This window comes from Seriola aureovittata, chromosome 12, assembly GCF_021018895.1.
Source record: "Seriola aureovittata isolate HTS-2021-v1 ecotype China chromosome 12, ASM2101889v1, whole genome shotgun sequence".
In the NCBI taxonomy this organism is placed as follows: domain Eukaryota; kingdom Metazoa; phylum Chordata; class Actinopteri; order Carangiformes; family Carangidae; genus Seriola; species Seriola aureovittata.
In genome coordinates, this window is record NC_079375.1 from 10,136,002 (window position 1) to 10,152,309 (window position 16,308).

The 16,308-nt window shown below is 38.5% G+C and overlaps 1 protein-coding gene across 3 annotated transcripts in view; it reads right to left on the minus strand.

Annotated features, from left to right (window-relative positions):
* Positions 1-16,308, minus strand: part of LOC130179295 (voltage-dependent L-type calcium channel subunit beta-3-like) — a 36,335-nt gene that overhangs the window by 3,023 nt on the left and 17,004 nt on the right. For all 3 annotated transcript variants that reach the window (XM_056392189.1, XM_056392190.1, XM_056392191.1), the window contains exons 2-12: positions 9,296-9,361; positions 7,784-7,906; positions 7,446-7,585; positions 5,827-5,888; positions 5,702-5,727; positions 4,593-4,673; positions 4,394-4,452; positions 4,178-4,287; positions 2,292-2,443; positions 2,049-2,144; positions 1,127-1,300 (exon numbers count right to left, since the gene is read on the minus strand). In XM_056392189.1, the coding sequence (XP_056248164.1) occupies positions 1,127-1,300; positions 2,049-2,144; positions 2,292-2,443; positions 4,178-4,287; positions 4,394-4,452; positions 4,593-4,673; positions 5,702-5,727; positions 5,827-5,888; positions 7,446-7,585; positions 7,784-7,906; positions 9,296-9,361 (1,089 nt within the window). The remainder of the gene's footprint in view (positions 1-1,126; positions 1,301-2,048; positions 2,145-2,291; positions 2,444-4,177; positions 4,288-4,393; positions 4,453-4,592; positions 4,674-5,701; positions 5,728-5,826; positions 5,889-7,445; positions 7,586-7,783; positions 7,907-9,295; positions 9,362-16,308) is intronic.

Here is a 16,308-nt window from a genome sequence, read left to right on the forward strand (position 1 = left end):
ATCATCAAAAGTCTTTTTGATTGATTTTTTGATTACATTATACTGAGGTGTAAAACCAAAGATAATAAATGTACTTTTACTTGTAAACTGTACAACTTGCAAAGGTAATGGGAATGATGGAAACGTATATAATATATACACAAACACATATACATGTATATTATAGTTATTTATGTCTGTGGATTTTAATAAGGTGGTGGATGAGGGTGGTGGATAAGGAAGAGGAAGGGACGATAGTTTTAAAATATGACTGTGAGTAAACTCACACATCTGTTAGTCTGTGTCTATGGCTGTTTACTGAACATTCATTCAGGCCCTATGATAAACGCTTTTGGGATCAGTTTGACAATCAGATGTTTGGTCTGACATTTCCCTCTAGTCCTGATCAGTCTGGTCACACCTATACAAGAATTAAGTTTTACCTATACGCACCGCACAAATGTAACATCTAACAACAAGTCTTTGCAATAATTCTGACAGATTTGTGTCCACATGTGGTATGTGGTAAAGAAGTTTAAAAAAGCAAGGATGAGGGCTGCCTATAATTTTACATTTAAAAGGTGATTTTACTGGATTTCAGAAAGTTGCTGCATCATTAAATTGAAAATGTCTATATGTAAACTATCATGACACTTTAGCAATGTGCTTTCTGCCTCCTGGATTGTTTATAAACAGAAAATCAATTATTTCAGAAAAACTATACAAATCCTTTCTAGTTAATCCTAAAGAAGGCGCTACTGTAACCAACCTCCATCACTGCGGTGGAATGATAAAAATGCAGCTACAGTAGAATTTGAAGGTGTCTCACTCACCAGAGGTAGACCTATCTCATTTCAGCAACTTTCCAGTGGAGTAGGATGAGGAGAAATGAAATGAAAATGTTAGATGAAAAAATGGAAACAGGTACAGATGCAGCACAGTGTGAGGTTTCTGTTGTTAAACATTACTATTCCTACTGAAATCATACTGTAATTACAATGCATTCAGCAGACTCCCTGTACAGATGAGATGATTGGGATGAGATGAGATGACAGTATGAAATCTTTGAAAATCACATTATATTCTATCACTTTATTGAGTACATATTTTTTTTCCCATATACAGCATGTATCTGTGTCTGATGTACCGTTATTCCTGAAGGATTGGTGGGCAGTGTATTCTCGGCCAGATGGGCCACCAGTGCATTGGTAGGCTCCATTTCTGGTGGATGAGTGGCTCTCCAGTAGGACTCCAGATAATCAGCGATGTGCTCACAGGCATCTGTTAGCTGGTTTTCATCTAAGATGACATCAAACATTTCCTACAGAAAAACAAAAAAAAAGAGACAAGAGTAAGTAAAAGACCATAAGACAGAACTAACCTGTAACTGGGAGTATTTTAAAATATAGTCTTTGACACCACTGGTAGTGTGGCAGTGTGCTTTAAAAATGGTTCTCTTCTGGTAATCAAGTGAGTCTGTGATTCTGTCTTGTAATGAGATTCAGATAAGGAGATGTCAGGAAATACAGTGAGAAATATGTTGAATTTGACTGTGTTTTCACTTCATTAGCAGTAAAATAATATATTTTCTGTAAGTTTTGTTTCCCAACATGAAAATCTAAATGCCCTCCAACACTTAAGTTTTTATTTTTGTTGGCTTAACAGTAGTAGAATTCAAGTCGACTGTGTCGAAAAATACTGAAATCAGCTTAAACAAAATACCACTCATGTGCAAACTTTCCCCAAGCTGCAGAATCCCCCAAATTCCCCGAAAAATATGACCTTATAGTCATTGTTATAGTTGTCAATGTAATCTACAGTTCTGCATGTAAATCAAGGACCCACCACCATATTTCCAGTTTATCCCCAACTCACTACTGTTTTTCAATTTATAGTCAGTTACTACCAGTTTCACAACTTTAACTACTGAAACAAAGCCAAATGTATAGTTCTGGACAACAACTGACATATCTAACATAATATGACACAATATCACTACATGCATTCATTCAACATTCATGAACTACTACTGCATCAATTTCGAACAGTGGCCACTAGATGACGCTCACCGGTGGACATTGAGCGAGCTTGTCTGCTGCCACCAGCTGCACATTAAGGTGTTTGGTCTGAGACTTCCCTCTTGTCTTGATCAGTCTGGTCAACACCTAAACATCATGAGAGAGGAGAGGGAGGAGATTTGAAGAAGCAGAGAAAGAAAGATGGTTACGGTGGGTGAGTTACTGCCAGTGAAGCTCACTGTTTAGTAAACATACTTTATCTAACAGTAGCAATCACTCACTGGTGAAGCTTACCTTTGGTGAGGAGATCTTGACATAGACCAGGATTGGAGCCAGGGAGGTCTTGGACACCTGGAGAGGGTGGTTGACTGTGTCTGCATCTAGAACTACAAGCTGCAGGCTGCGGGCGAGCTCAAAGATACGCTCCACCTCCCCCTGGATCTGGGCTGCAAAAGCAGACAGTAAAAGCATGATGTTAGCACCTAAGGTCCAGGAAAGCCATCAGTTGTGCATTGTTCATTTCCTTGTTCACATCTGAAACAAGGAAAGACGCCATACTGTATCTCAGGTAATTCATGACGATGTATTTAGATTATCGACCTGTAGCCTTTAATAGTAATTTTTTATATTCATAATTTACTGATCATTCATTTGGAACACCCACATTGTGCCATTGCATGTAATTTTGAGTTATATCATAAATATTGTACGTAATATATACTTTTTAAACGTCTTCTGCATTATTATGAGAGTAGCTGAAATGATGGTGTTTTTCCTCTTTTTTTCAAATCAAGATGCGGAAAGAGCCTCAAATCTAAAATCTTTTATTTTGAAAGTTGGAGATAAATGATCAAGTTATATTTTGAGAAAGTTCATTCTTGACCTCGGAAACAGTAGCTGACAAAATAATCTCACCGCAAGGCCCATTTATTTGCCTCTCTGGAACTTTCAGTCATATCACACAAGATTCCTCAACAGAAGTTGGAACATGTGGCGAGATGGTTTTGTCAACGAAGTTACAAGTTGGTTTTGTAACTTAAAGGATATTTGGGATTTTACTTTTGTTTCTGCATATGAATTGAATAAAACAAAATTGAAAAAAAGTTAGTCATATTCATGTTTATGATAAATCATTTCTAAAACAAACAAGGAAAAAAGTACACAAACCTGTTAGCAACTCATACAGATAAGACTGCCTACTTAATAAGAGCCTGTGATTGAGTGGTGTATTTGTATGTTCCTGTGTAACTAATCCATCAAGACAACCAGGATGTATTACACTAATGGGAGGAGTAATTCAAAGTCTGGCCACAGGAGGGAGAGCAAGAAAGCAGGGCATGGAGGAGGCTGTGGCTGTGGATTTTTCAGTCCTTTAAGAAATGCTCACACTCACAAATAACAGCAAACCCACTACAACAAACTATCTTGATCCAAATTCAGTCTTGTTTTCATCAATTGTAAAATCAGCACCTGTGTATATTTACACATGGAACAGTGTCTTAGCAATGACTGCTGGCACTGACATGAGGTAATGAAAGGAAGAAAAGAAGGAAGGTAGAGCGTTGAAACACACATGGACTACCGGTGCTTTCAGTCATACATACCGGCAGCATCTGTGATGAGAGAGCAATGAGAAAGACAAGAGTAGAGAAAACCAAGTAAATCTTATCCCCTTTCTTCTCTACATCTATTCTTTCTTCCTCTAACCGGGGGGTGGGGTGAGGGGTGGGGGCGTTTAGACTAGCCTACTGTTCTGTGTCACTGGGGTAAAGACATTCTATTATCATGTAGAATGAGGGTTCATCTTTGCAGTGAACATATAAGAAAAATCATATAAACATAAAGTGCAAAGTGTTTCAGTAAGATAAAGAAAAAGTGCAGGTCTGACACATTAATTCCACACCTGGGTCAGACAGTATCACTTGCTTGTTTTAACCTAATTAGATTTCGAAGTGGGTAAGGTTTGCCACAGGGGACAAAACAATGAATGCCAGAGGGCTAACACAATTACAAGAAGTTATTTTAAAAATCAATTTAGTGTTATTTGCTGCTACTGATACAATCTGAATTGTATTGGTGCGGTAAACCCAAACCATCTGGCTCCACAAACAGATAAATTAAGTGCCAGTGGTGATTTGCAACGACCAGTGGAGGCAGGTTAGGATGATAAAGCCGTTTACCTAAATTAGAGCGAGTGTTGGACCGGTCCATTAAGGCCTTTTTGCCAGGGTTGTTGAGGATGGACCGTTTAGCCAGAGAGATGTCTGCTGTGACCCGTGTAATAGTAATTCTGGAGAAGAGACAATACAACAACCATTATTACACAGTCATGATTTTCATTATGTTTTATTTCCACATAAAAAGTTGTGACACAGAAGAATTAAATCAGAACATACCTGCCTTCAAATCGATGTTTTAAAAAGTCAAATAGTGCTTTTTGCATCATATCTGTCACCTGGAATTACACAGAAAACAGGGATTTTAAATAAAGCTCTCCTTTATTCAGGTTCAACACAAAATACCAATACATATTTGAAAAACTTCTAGATCTTCTCAGCTTTACAGCATCTCAGAGTGTGTGTGAGGCAGACTCACCTCTAAGCCCTTCAGTGATGGTCCCATTAGAACCACAGGACGCATTGTAGGCACTACATCATACATAGCCACCTGCTCCCCCTATAGCCACAAAAAAAAGAAAAAAAGAACATTAATTCGGTGTATTAGATACAGTAACAACTACAAGCAATATAATCACTAAGTTTTTATTTGACAACCTCAGTCAATAATCTCCATACACATTTCTTTTTGATTCTTTGGCTCAATCATCTTTCTGAACTTGGTGTCCCTGAATATATTATTGTATTAAATGAACATGAGTAATTTCTAGCAATTTGAAAATCGGAGAGATGTGAACTAACTAATGTGGTTAATGTGAATTGATGTCTAAAACACAACATACAAAGATGAACTGCAGCCATCACTGGATTAATGGATCTTATCTTCCATACACAACCTCTGATGTTTCATACTGGACTGTTGTCATGTCTGTTGCCCAATCTTTGGTCATTCACACCAGACACAATTGCAGAACTATGGCTCTAACCACATCACTCCTGAGCAGTAGAAATATAACAGTCCTTGTATGAACATTGGACCAGAAATGACTAATTGATTAATCCATAAATTGGTTATTACTATTATTTTTGACCATTGATAATCACGTATGTCAAACATTTGTGGGTTCTAGCTTGTTATATATGTTTGTAAACTCAATATCTGCTGCACATTTTCTGCAATTTGAATTCATCATTGTGTGCAGTGGGGAATTATAATGTGCATTTTCACTATTTTATCACAGTTTATTTAGAAAACATATAATTGATTAATAAAAGCAAAATCTAAAGATTTTTCTAATGATGAAAATAATTGTTATTTTGCAGGCCTGATAAGTATAAAGCATAGATGTGGAATTAAGTTCAGTAACTATGGGAAATGCAATCTTTATGCGTCAGATAAACTCATAATGGTGCAGAAAAAGTGGTTTAACTAAGACAATATTGATAAGAAATGTATGAGATGCTTCAGTTTGAACATCTATCACTCCGTGTTAACTTAATTAGTTCAACATAAAACTCCTTTACTTTGTATCCTCACACTGATGTGGAAAACACTTTTTAATGAAGACTTCATATTCGGTCACTTACCGGTTTCTTTTTCACATTCTGATTGGCTGTTCATAGAAAAGGATAAGAGAGGTACTTAATGTTAACTCACGAATTGTTAAAACTAACATCAAAGAATCTTTTTACACATTTCAGTAAACACTGGCCTTGTGATGGAGGAGTGTATTTCTTTGAGTTCATATCTTGAGCTGCTTGAGAGGCAGCTTTGCTGAAATGAGAGAAAAATACAGAATTAGCTCACGTCTCATCATAAACAGAGCCTTCTTTACACTCTAATTTCCAACGCTTCAGTCATGATGAAAATAGAGCACTTTATGTCTATTTAATAAAAGATTTTGTGCTTTCAGTATATCTGCAAATCTACTTATGAGACACAGCCATATAAAGCTTAGAGAGTAAATCCCTTCAAGTGATTCAGCACATACAGTTGCCACCAAACCCGAATTTCCAAGATCCCCTAGATGTGTTTCTGTCAGCCTAACTAGGTCAAGTCAAAATCTGGCAGTGTGGAGTGGATCTTCTTGCCTGCTGAGCTGATTAGAGTAAAAAAAAACCACTGACTGACCAAAGGATTCCTACTTTTAGATTTTCTGTCTCCAACATATTCCACATCTGTGAAAGTTGATTTTACAGCATGCTGAAATTAATAGAAACCGAAGGCCAGGGAAATTTATCAAAATACACCAAAACATGTAAAATCACTGGTATAGTCCCATCCTCTTTCAAATCCTTTATTAAAACCCACATTTTTTGTCAACTGATTTGCGTTAATTTATTTTAATTGCAAAATTGATAGGGATAATGCAGCATTGACATGATACCAGTCGAAGGACAGAGTCTGTCATACGCTCTACAGATTGTAATGCCACGTTCTGATTTGACTTGGACCTCAATACGTATGTTACCTGGGGCCCTTCCTAAATAATAATAAATATAATTGTTTATAAAGATCTTTATCGTTTCAATTATTACAGAATTTAAATTCAGTCAATTCCCAAATAAATGTGCAAGTGCATCTAAATTGTATAATAAAAACATGCTGACACTGACAAAACAACCAACCTGGGGCTAGAAAGTATCCCAGGATGGGAGTAGTGGATGATTTCTGAGGCTCTAGGCAAAGGATGTGTGTAGGACTTTTTGAATCCCTTATCAAATCTAATTAGGTTTTTATTTCAACATTAGCAGGTAACTAAAGTTATAAATAACTCAAGCTAAAAGATTCAGTTTTGATCAGCAGTCACTTTCTGTTGGCTGCGAACAGAAATATTACAGTTTTGATTAGCAGCCTAATTAATGCAAATAAGGAAATGTTGATGAGTTTAAAACATTGATCGGACAAGAAGCAGCTCAGCATATCTGAATTTACTTTAACACAGCTTAAGTATTTATTTTAATGAATTAATTTATTGTTGCTATTCCTTTTTTATTGTGTTTTTTTCTCTTTTATATTTTGCTTCTATTTTTATATTTTGATTCAAACTACAGATACGTAGGTGTGACCCTTATCACACTGATTTCACATCTCTAGTCAAAATGTAGTTTGACTAATCTCCGGATTTTTTCAAAGAGCATCAGCTGAATGCCGAAATATAATCCTCTGTATTTGATGTTGTAATGATGTTTTGTTTGTACATGTGCTGTGCCAATAACGATTATTATTATTAGCATGACAGGATAAGGCAGCACACTGCAGTAGGTTTGTGTGCTGGTATAAAACCCTCCTGTTTTGAATCCAGTGGAAAGAGCAGCATGATGTACATACTTGGCTAAGGCCTTGGCAGCTTTCCTCGCCTGGACTTCTCTTCTGATGAGAATGGTTTCCAGATTGACTGGACTGGGGATGAAGCCCACCACACCATCCTCCTTCACCGGCCGCCCGATCCACCATTCATTATTGAATTTCTGGAAATTAAAAAAAAAATTTTCAGAGTGTAAATTTAAGGCTTGATTTCCAGACATGGTTTACATTCCTTACTCTGACAATATTAGTAACTGAATTCAGCACCCGTGTAACTGCATTTTACGTCTTTGTGATCTGCTGAACTGTGTATCCACCTGTACTTTAATACAAATGTTATTTGTGTGTGTTTTTTTCGAAACCTCTTTGACATGTAGGAAGTCTCTGGCCTCAAAGGTAACAGCCTGGCCCGGTACGGGGACATTGTCGTCGTCTGCTGGAGTGTAAGAGAAGTTGCAACGCACAGCAAATGCCACAGGCTTGTACTGGGGACATAGGACAGGTGTTCAGACCAAAATGTTATCACTAATGTATGTCACAGTCATCATAATCCATACAGTTCTCACACACACACACACACACACACACACACACACACACTCACGCCAACACAAGTTATTAATATTTACATTTTTTCTCTACTAAAATACATCATGACTTATTGTTTTTAAATATATTGTATCTTTTGCAACACACACACACACACACACACACACGGACACACACACACACACACACACACACACACAGGAACACACAATCAGAGGGAGCAGAGGGAGTTTCGGGATCCTGGTTTTGAACTTGCTGGCTCACAGTCAAAGTCAAGACTTACTGGGACACATGAAACGACCAGAGCCATTATTAATGTCTGCTCAAGTTATTAGCAACACCTGTGCTTTTCCTACAATGACAAGTCAAAATGTCTGCTGGGAGAAAAAAAAGCCAACAGTATCTTCCTGTTTGCTGAACTGTAGCTTCTGCACGCTTCCTCCTGATTGAATGCCTGTCGGTGGTGTAATCCTATCAGAGTCAAATGTCAGTGGCATGCCGATCAAGCTGCTAATTACTCCACTTTGGAAAGATGAGGCTGTGGGAGAGGCTGTGAGGTCAGCAGGGGATGGGCCGAGCGTGTTTGCCGCCTTAATTACAAAGCACCAGTGGGAGCACATTAAATCTTTGGGGGAGGATTTAATTCAATATTCACTGGGACGTGTATCAGCAGGCGCTGCTTAAAAGGCAAAGAGAGGTGAAGAGTTTGATATGAGCTGTGATAGTTTGATGTCTTTGTGTGTAATGGTCTTTGTGCCCCACCCACCCCGCTACAAGAAGCTTTCATTTTCTCTTTATCTTTTTCGTGGGGGTATTATATATTGTAACTATGGTGAGACTTAGAATTTCATTCATCAATTAATAGTTGTATGACTGGGAAGAAGTGGAAATTACTATAATACTTTTTTTTTTTTTTTGACCTGGTGACCTGTTCTATCCTGCTATTTTATTTGACTTATTTTGCAGTCTTTATATTCTACAAACTTAAACACAGCTTCAAATAAAGTTAAAAACTATCTAGTTAAGTATTCAACAAAAGTGGCACATCACTGCACACATTAGCTATAATCAATATCCTTCATTATCATCCTTCTCCAGACGCTGAGCACATAAAGGGATGACAAGGATGAAGACTACAATGACTCATTTTAATAGCTGAATATTGCTCCGCTAATCCAATGTCCTGGTGTCTGTGTTTCCTGTCCGTGATGTAATCATGTCCTTGAGAGCAGCCTCTCTGAAAAATGAGTCTATGAGGGCAGCGGTGGCTCGGGTCAGGTCGGGTTGAGCCGGGTTGAGACCATGACGCAACAGTGAGAAAGTACCTTGGCCTTCTCCAGCTGCACCTGGGCGTTTCTTTCCTCAACGACATCTGAATCCTGACGCTCTCCCTGCAGGAGAGAGACAGAGTAATGACAGTTTAATCAGTTGAACTGGTTATGCATTGCAGTGTATTATTCAGTCTGTTTTTTTATGACTTTTCAAGCTCAAATGCTGAACGTTTATGCCAGCTTCCATAATATGGGGAATTGGGTTCTGGAAATTGTGATGGACAAAGCATAAGCATTAGTTACAGCCCTACATGATCAACTGTAAAACTAGGGTTCGCCTTGTTAAGACTGGAAATCATAATTTTTATTTGTTTTTTCAAAGGGTCCTGGCCTAGAAAGGCTGTAAAAATAATTTTCAAAATAAAACAGACATTAGAAAACATGTCACAGAATGAGATTTACATAAACAATTATATGATTTTGATTTTTCGTAAATAAAATTGCCTAAAATATAATAAAATAAAAGATCAAATTGTTGCAACAACCTAAGGTGGCACCTGAAGACAATCTAAGTACTGTCTGAACCAAATAAATATCAAATGAAAATAAAGAAGACAATTCAAAAACTCAAAAATAATGAGACTAATGCATTTATATTCTAATATAGCTCCAGATAACACAGGGCAGACAAGAAAGCAGTTTTCTTATCAATTATTTAAAAGCGTACTCCAGCAATTTAGTATTGCACTTCATAGCATTAAGTATGGAGACTTCAAGGATGAAGATAAATATAGATAAGGAAAAATGAAAGCATCAGTGAGTGGGCTGGCTTGGCTTTAAGTCCATACTATGATTTAACCCCAAACACTGGGACTGTAGACTTTCCAAAATTAAGCTTGTTAGTGTTCCAAGTTAAATCCTCCCTGTCTGATAAACATCCACATCTTTCAAACTCCATGCCCCCAGTTCCTTTAAAAAGTATGCAGCCCATGCCAAGATGATTCATGTTAGTCACATGAGTACATTTTGTCAGACTTGACAGAGTTCGTCCAGAGCCACAGACAACATTACACAACTGTTATACAGGCTGTGAGTTACTCCCCTGTAATGAAAAAAGTAAAGTTGGTGGCGTGCCCCTTTAAAGTCACAGAACAAAAAAGTTATTTGCGATTATACATGAAATTGCTAAAGGTTCCAGGCAGAGAGATGAACACTGATAAAACCTCTTTTAACTAATCTTTTTGGTGACTGCATTTACATGAATATGGGGGTTGTAACTTGATGGATTTAAAAAATGATTTTAACCCAAGACCTGGCTTGATAAATAACGTGGTGCCAGTGCTTTAACACTTCACCAGTAAGCTTAAGCACAAATAACATCTCTTTACATGCCTTCTCATTTTCTCTTCCCTTTTCCAGAACCTTCCTGCCTTTAACTGTCAAGAGGTGTTGCGGCGGATCCCTCCTGGGGATCCGCCAGGTTTATGTGCCATGTGTCCCAGAGATTAGATTGTCCCCTCAAAGACATGGTAATTAATGCCCTCTGTGTCATAGCCAGGGGGTGGCACGGCCCCCCCGCGTCAATCTGGCACTCAAGATACACACTTGCATCCCAAAGTCACAAATCAGTTCTCTCTGTTGTAGACAGTCTGCTCTGTCTGACGCATTTTAACAACACAGTGATACTGAGTCCTTGGCGTGCCAAAGTCAATATTCTCAAATCTAATCCCAAATTCTTTTCTCACATGCTGAAATGTTTTATTCTGTACATACTAATGACATAGTAGCTTCAATATTTCATGTTATATCTCAAATCTTTACTTATATTTCACAGTGTTTGTTCAATTTAATAGTACCTTTGTTACATGACATTAATTTGACTCTAATTTTATGTACATACACAGATTGGACAATTTCCACAAACAATTTGGGGTTCACTGTCTCACTCTTAAGACAGCAGAAGCCAGAGTTTGAACAACCAACTTGCAATTTGTGGATCTACGACCTATCAATGCTGGGTGAGTCTACCCTCTTTCTTAAAAAAACATATTCATATAAACCTAATTTGTATTATAAAATATGTTTTGTTGGAGACAAACTGCTGCCCAGGTTGCAGTTTTTATTCAGCATAGCAAGGAAACAATGATACTGAGAGTCTCTGCAAGTGTCAAGGTATTTCATTTGTTTTCCCTACAGTAGCTGTTCCTGGCAACGAAAGAATGATTATTGTTTTATGGTTATGTTTAGGCAATTCACAGCCAAAGAAGGGATGCAATGGCTTCTACAATATTTAAGCAAAACTACCACTTTTCCCTAATGGTAGATTTACAGTCATTTGTTTGGGGCCTGGGTGAAATTTAATATCATGATACAGTCCAGCCCAAAGATCTCAATATACAATATTATTGCAGGGGTGTTAAAAACCTGTTCAAAGTTTTATTTGTCACATGCCACCAAGTACTAGATTAAGCAAAGCAGTGAAATGAGGGTGGGACTCGGCCGCAGGGCAGACTGTGCAAAATTGCAAAATTGCAAAACTTGGCTTTGATTCTTTGTGTTTCCTCCTACAGCTTTCCAATGTTGATAGTTGAGAGTGACGATAACATGAAGCAAGGTGAGCCATTTCCACTGTAAGTTTGCTCACTGTGATGTGCGCTCTCTGTTGTAGAGAGTTAAAAGAACATACCCACAACTACTGCACAGCAGTGAGACACGCTGAAATAGAAATTACACTGATGTAATTCCACTTCTCCAAGTCTGCACATTACCCACCATCAACACATTTAAAATATTTAAAGCATGAAACAGATTGATCACCATAAATCTATACGGTGTTGCTGTATAGTGCTACCAGCACTGAACTGTTTCAGAAGCCTTAACCTAAACAAAGGTGGGACTCAGGACATGAACTCTGCAGTATAAGACTGTCACGTTTCCTGGCTTGGATGCAGACAGCAAAATCACATTTGACAAAGCATTAATGTGTTTTGTAGGAGCCTCTTTATGTTCATTAAAGAGGCTCATGAGGCTGTACTGAGTGAATATGAGTGTCAGTCCAGAGTGTGTTCACTTTTCAAACCTCATGCTCAACCAGCAGATAACAATTTCCCTTTGGCTCTCCTTTACCCCGTCGCCCACTCCTACTCTCGCCGTTATTCCAAATGAGTGCACACTGCGCTGCCTGACACGAGTGAGACACTCTGACTTTGACAATGATGGATTATGCAGCATGTCATTACTATAGGCCAGTAGTTATGATGGAACTATCTTCAACTCCAACAGACTCAGCTGTAATAGCTTGTATAATGAAATTAAGTGAGAAGACTGAAGGAGAGGTGGAGGAAGGGAGGATGAGAGGCAGGGAGGAAGCAGTGGGTGTGAGGGAAGTGAGAGAGAAAAAGAGAATGTACGATGAAAGTGAGGCGAGGAGACATGTTGAATGAAGAAAGAAAGAAAAAAAAAAACACGACTAACCGTGTGTTCAGACAGAATGTGAAGCAAACTTTAGAGGCAGAACAACAAAGTCAATGGGAAGACATGTAAAGGGAATTTGCCGGGGCGGTGCAAATTGACGCAAAGACACATTTGTGCGAGTTGAAAACGTTTCAGTTTGAATTAAAAATTCTGCTGATTTTCTAGTGAGTTCTGAGTCTGGGCCCAAGGTAAACACACTCACACAGACGTGACTGTTACATCCGTTGTTGGCCGGCTTACAGCTAAACTCTGTTTGGGGTGAATCATGGTGGAGTGTACAAGTGAACTAGTGGTTACAAATTATGCAAATGACATGAGGCAGGAATTTGCTTTTTGTTCTGTCTGAACAAACCTTAACAGTCATGCTAGCGGCTCTGTGAGGCGGTACGTTGGCACAGCAGTGTTTACCAGCCGCGGCAGGAGGGTTGGTATAGTTTTCACCTAGTGAGTCTGAGCGTGTGGACACACCTGCTGTAGTGAGAACTACCACAGAGGCTGTTTTGAGCACGTTGGTGGGTAGATGTCTAGATTCTGTCACAGCGATAGCACCACAACCGCACAAGGTACAGTCACAAACCCTTACAGGTGTGTAGCCGAGATCAAAATAAAGGCAGAGTTCAAACACGGGTGGGGTACGACCCATGACAATCTACAGCTGAGATAAATGTAATTAGCTTTGCATGATGGACAATAAATTCAAAATACTTAAGACTTAATTACAAAAGGAAAAACCACACTAACTTTGGATACAAATAACGTCTCAAATAACGTGAAGGATGAGGACGTGATGTAATAACGAGGTGGGACATTGTTGGTAATTAGTGAATAGAGAAAAGCAGGAGGACGCAGTGGAGACAGTGTCAAGACAGAGTATTCAAGATGATGAGGAGGGAATCAGAGAAGAAGAGGAAATAAATCTCCCTGGGGCAGAATTATGCCCAGGCATGGGTTTTTGTTTACCCATGACTGGTGTAGACATCTGTTCGCACAGCACCCGCCTCTCCTGCTAGCCAATGTCACCCAGCCAATAGTACAAAACGCCCCCGCTGAATTATTAAACAATGCTGAGCACACTACTGCAGGTGACTTGGAGATGTCTACTCTCTGGGAGAAGGGAGGCAAAAATTAGGGAATTACATGAATTATTGATAGGATTTTTAATAAAAGAAAAGTCACGCCTTCTCTCACTGTATTGTATGAAAATGGCAACATCATTCACATTTATTAACTTATCTCTGTAGGTTATTTTCCATTATAAATCAGATCAGCAAGGTTATTTTCTCAGACTTTAAAGCTGAAAAGATGAATCAATTTACTGATTTGTCACTTGACATAAAATTAACCTGTGAATATTGTAATTATGTTTAATTGTTAATTGTTTGAGTGATTTGGCAAACTAGAAGAAATTTCTTGAGTTTTAGGTTGATGGTTGGAAAACACAGACACTTTGAATACATCACCTTGCAATTCAGAATAGGTATTTTATGTAATCTTAATGACATTTTATGAACAAGATGATAAATCAATAGAATACTTGGCAGATTAGTTGATACTGAAAATAATCATTAATTGCAGCCCTGTTTCACAGAGAACCTTTTGTGACATGAAAAAATAAGGGTTTTAATAAATCACAGGCCAGTTGAAACTGTAGATTTTATTGACCAATAATATCCTGAATTGCTGACCTATATAGTATTTTCTCTCTCTTATATCCACATCATGCCATATCCTTTATTAATGTTTTTGGCTTCTTCTAAGTAGAACTTTCTATTTCTATTTCTTTTTTTTTTTTTTAACTCTATACAAATTTTCTTCATTCATCCCTCCATCTCTTCACCTTCCTCTCCTTTTGCCGATCTTTCTGTCCCTCCCTGTTGGAGAGCCATCCCGGTCCATTAGTGTGATTACGTGGTTTGGAGGGTGGGCAAAGGAAGGTGGAGGACAAGGATGATGTGAACAAGTGAAGCTGTGTTCTCTGGTGTGCTACCTGAAGGTGACTCCTTTTCCACTCAAAAGCGTTTACACAGCTCTTTAGGCACGCGCCAGAGGAGTACATTAGGAAAGGAGCATCTGATTGGGGAGATGGACTCCATCCCTTAACTGAAATAATCAGAGCCATCGAGTCACCAGGAGCCAGCTGGCTGGCCTGGAGCACTGCGATTCCCCAGAGGACAAACTGAACTCTGGGCTAAGTCTTAAAGGACCAGTGTGTAGGATTTGAGGGCATCTATTAGAAGAAATGGAATATAAAATAATATACAAATATATTATAATTATGTTTTCATTAGTGTATAAGCTTAAAATAAGCGCTTCATATCTACATATTTAGAGGAATCTCTTCCATCCAGCCCCCCATGTTGCATCACCATCTTTCTACAGTACTGCTAGATGCCACTAAATCCTACACACTGGTCCTTTAAAGAAAGGTGAGATAACTTATGTTCACATCAAAGACATTTACAGTTTATCCAAGTATTCATATTTACCTCTTTGATTTGTTTTAGTACTTGAGGAAACTGAAGTCTGCATTGATCCTTCCGCCTCTCAATTTGTATGAGCAGATTTAGACCAAAATACAGAAAAAAATACCTTCTTGTGTGCAAAAATGAAGCAAAGTTAACTTTCCCAAGCTTCAGACCAAAGAAAATTCACTAAGACAATCTAAGGAACAACCTGTCGCAGAAAATACTGAGACTGAGGACAAGAGAAGCACAGAACCATGTTCAAACGCTTTCAAGTGACCTTGATGTAAACCACTAAAGGAACCCTCTCATGACACTCACACTTCTTAAACACTCAGTTCAGTCTCAGTAGACATAGTCCCAACTGTGTCCCCCGATGAGAGGGAAGCTGCTGTGTGCTGTCTATTTTAGGTGTGAAATCAAACCCAACGTACATTTGCCAGACCTACGGTTTAGTCCTCCTCATCCTTGAAGTCTGTAAAACCAAAACATTCTGTTAAAAATACTTTAAGTAAAGCATAACTCTCACCTTTGAGTAGCAACCTTATTTGTCAAGTGAGGAATGGACTCATTGCTGCTCTTTTGGCCGATGGAGGGGAGAAAAAAAGACTCATTGCAACCTCAAGTCTCAGAAGGGTGCAGTGTGTTGAACCAGTTTGTTGGACAACTATCACACAGATGAATGTTTTGTCTGGCATGTTAAGGAAAAATAACAAAAACTTCAAGGATGAGAACTAAGTGGCTGGTTTGACGAATGCACATCTGGTAAACAATTCATGCAATGCCTCCTCACTTGGGTAGAAATGGTACACATGTCTGTGATGGAATTTCTGAGAGAAAAATCATCCATCCATCCATCCATCCATCCATCCATCCAACCATCCATCCATCTTCCTTCTTCTCCAGGCAAAATGGCCCAAGCTTAGCACAGGCAGAAATTATCCACTGCAGCAGATTGTACACTTGTGTGTCACTAAAGATACCATTCTTGCTGCACAATCTCCCACCAAATGGGGAGTCGTTTCCATGGCAACCATTGAGAGAAATATGCCACCTAAGCATAAATGACTCCCTCTGATGAAAATACTTTAATCTATATGCTGTGATCCTCGGAGAAAAACACATAAGAGG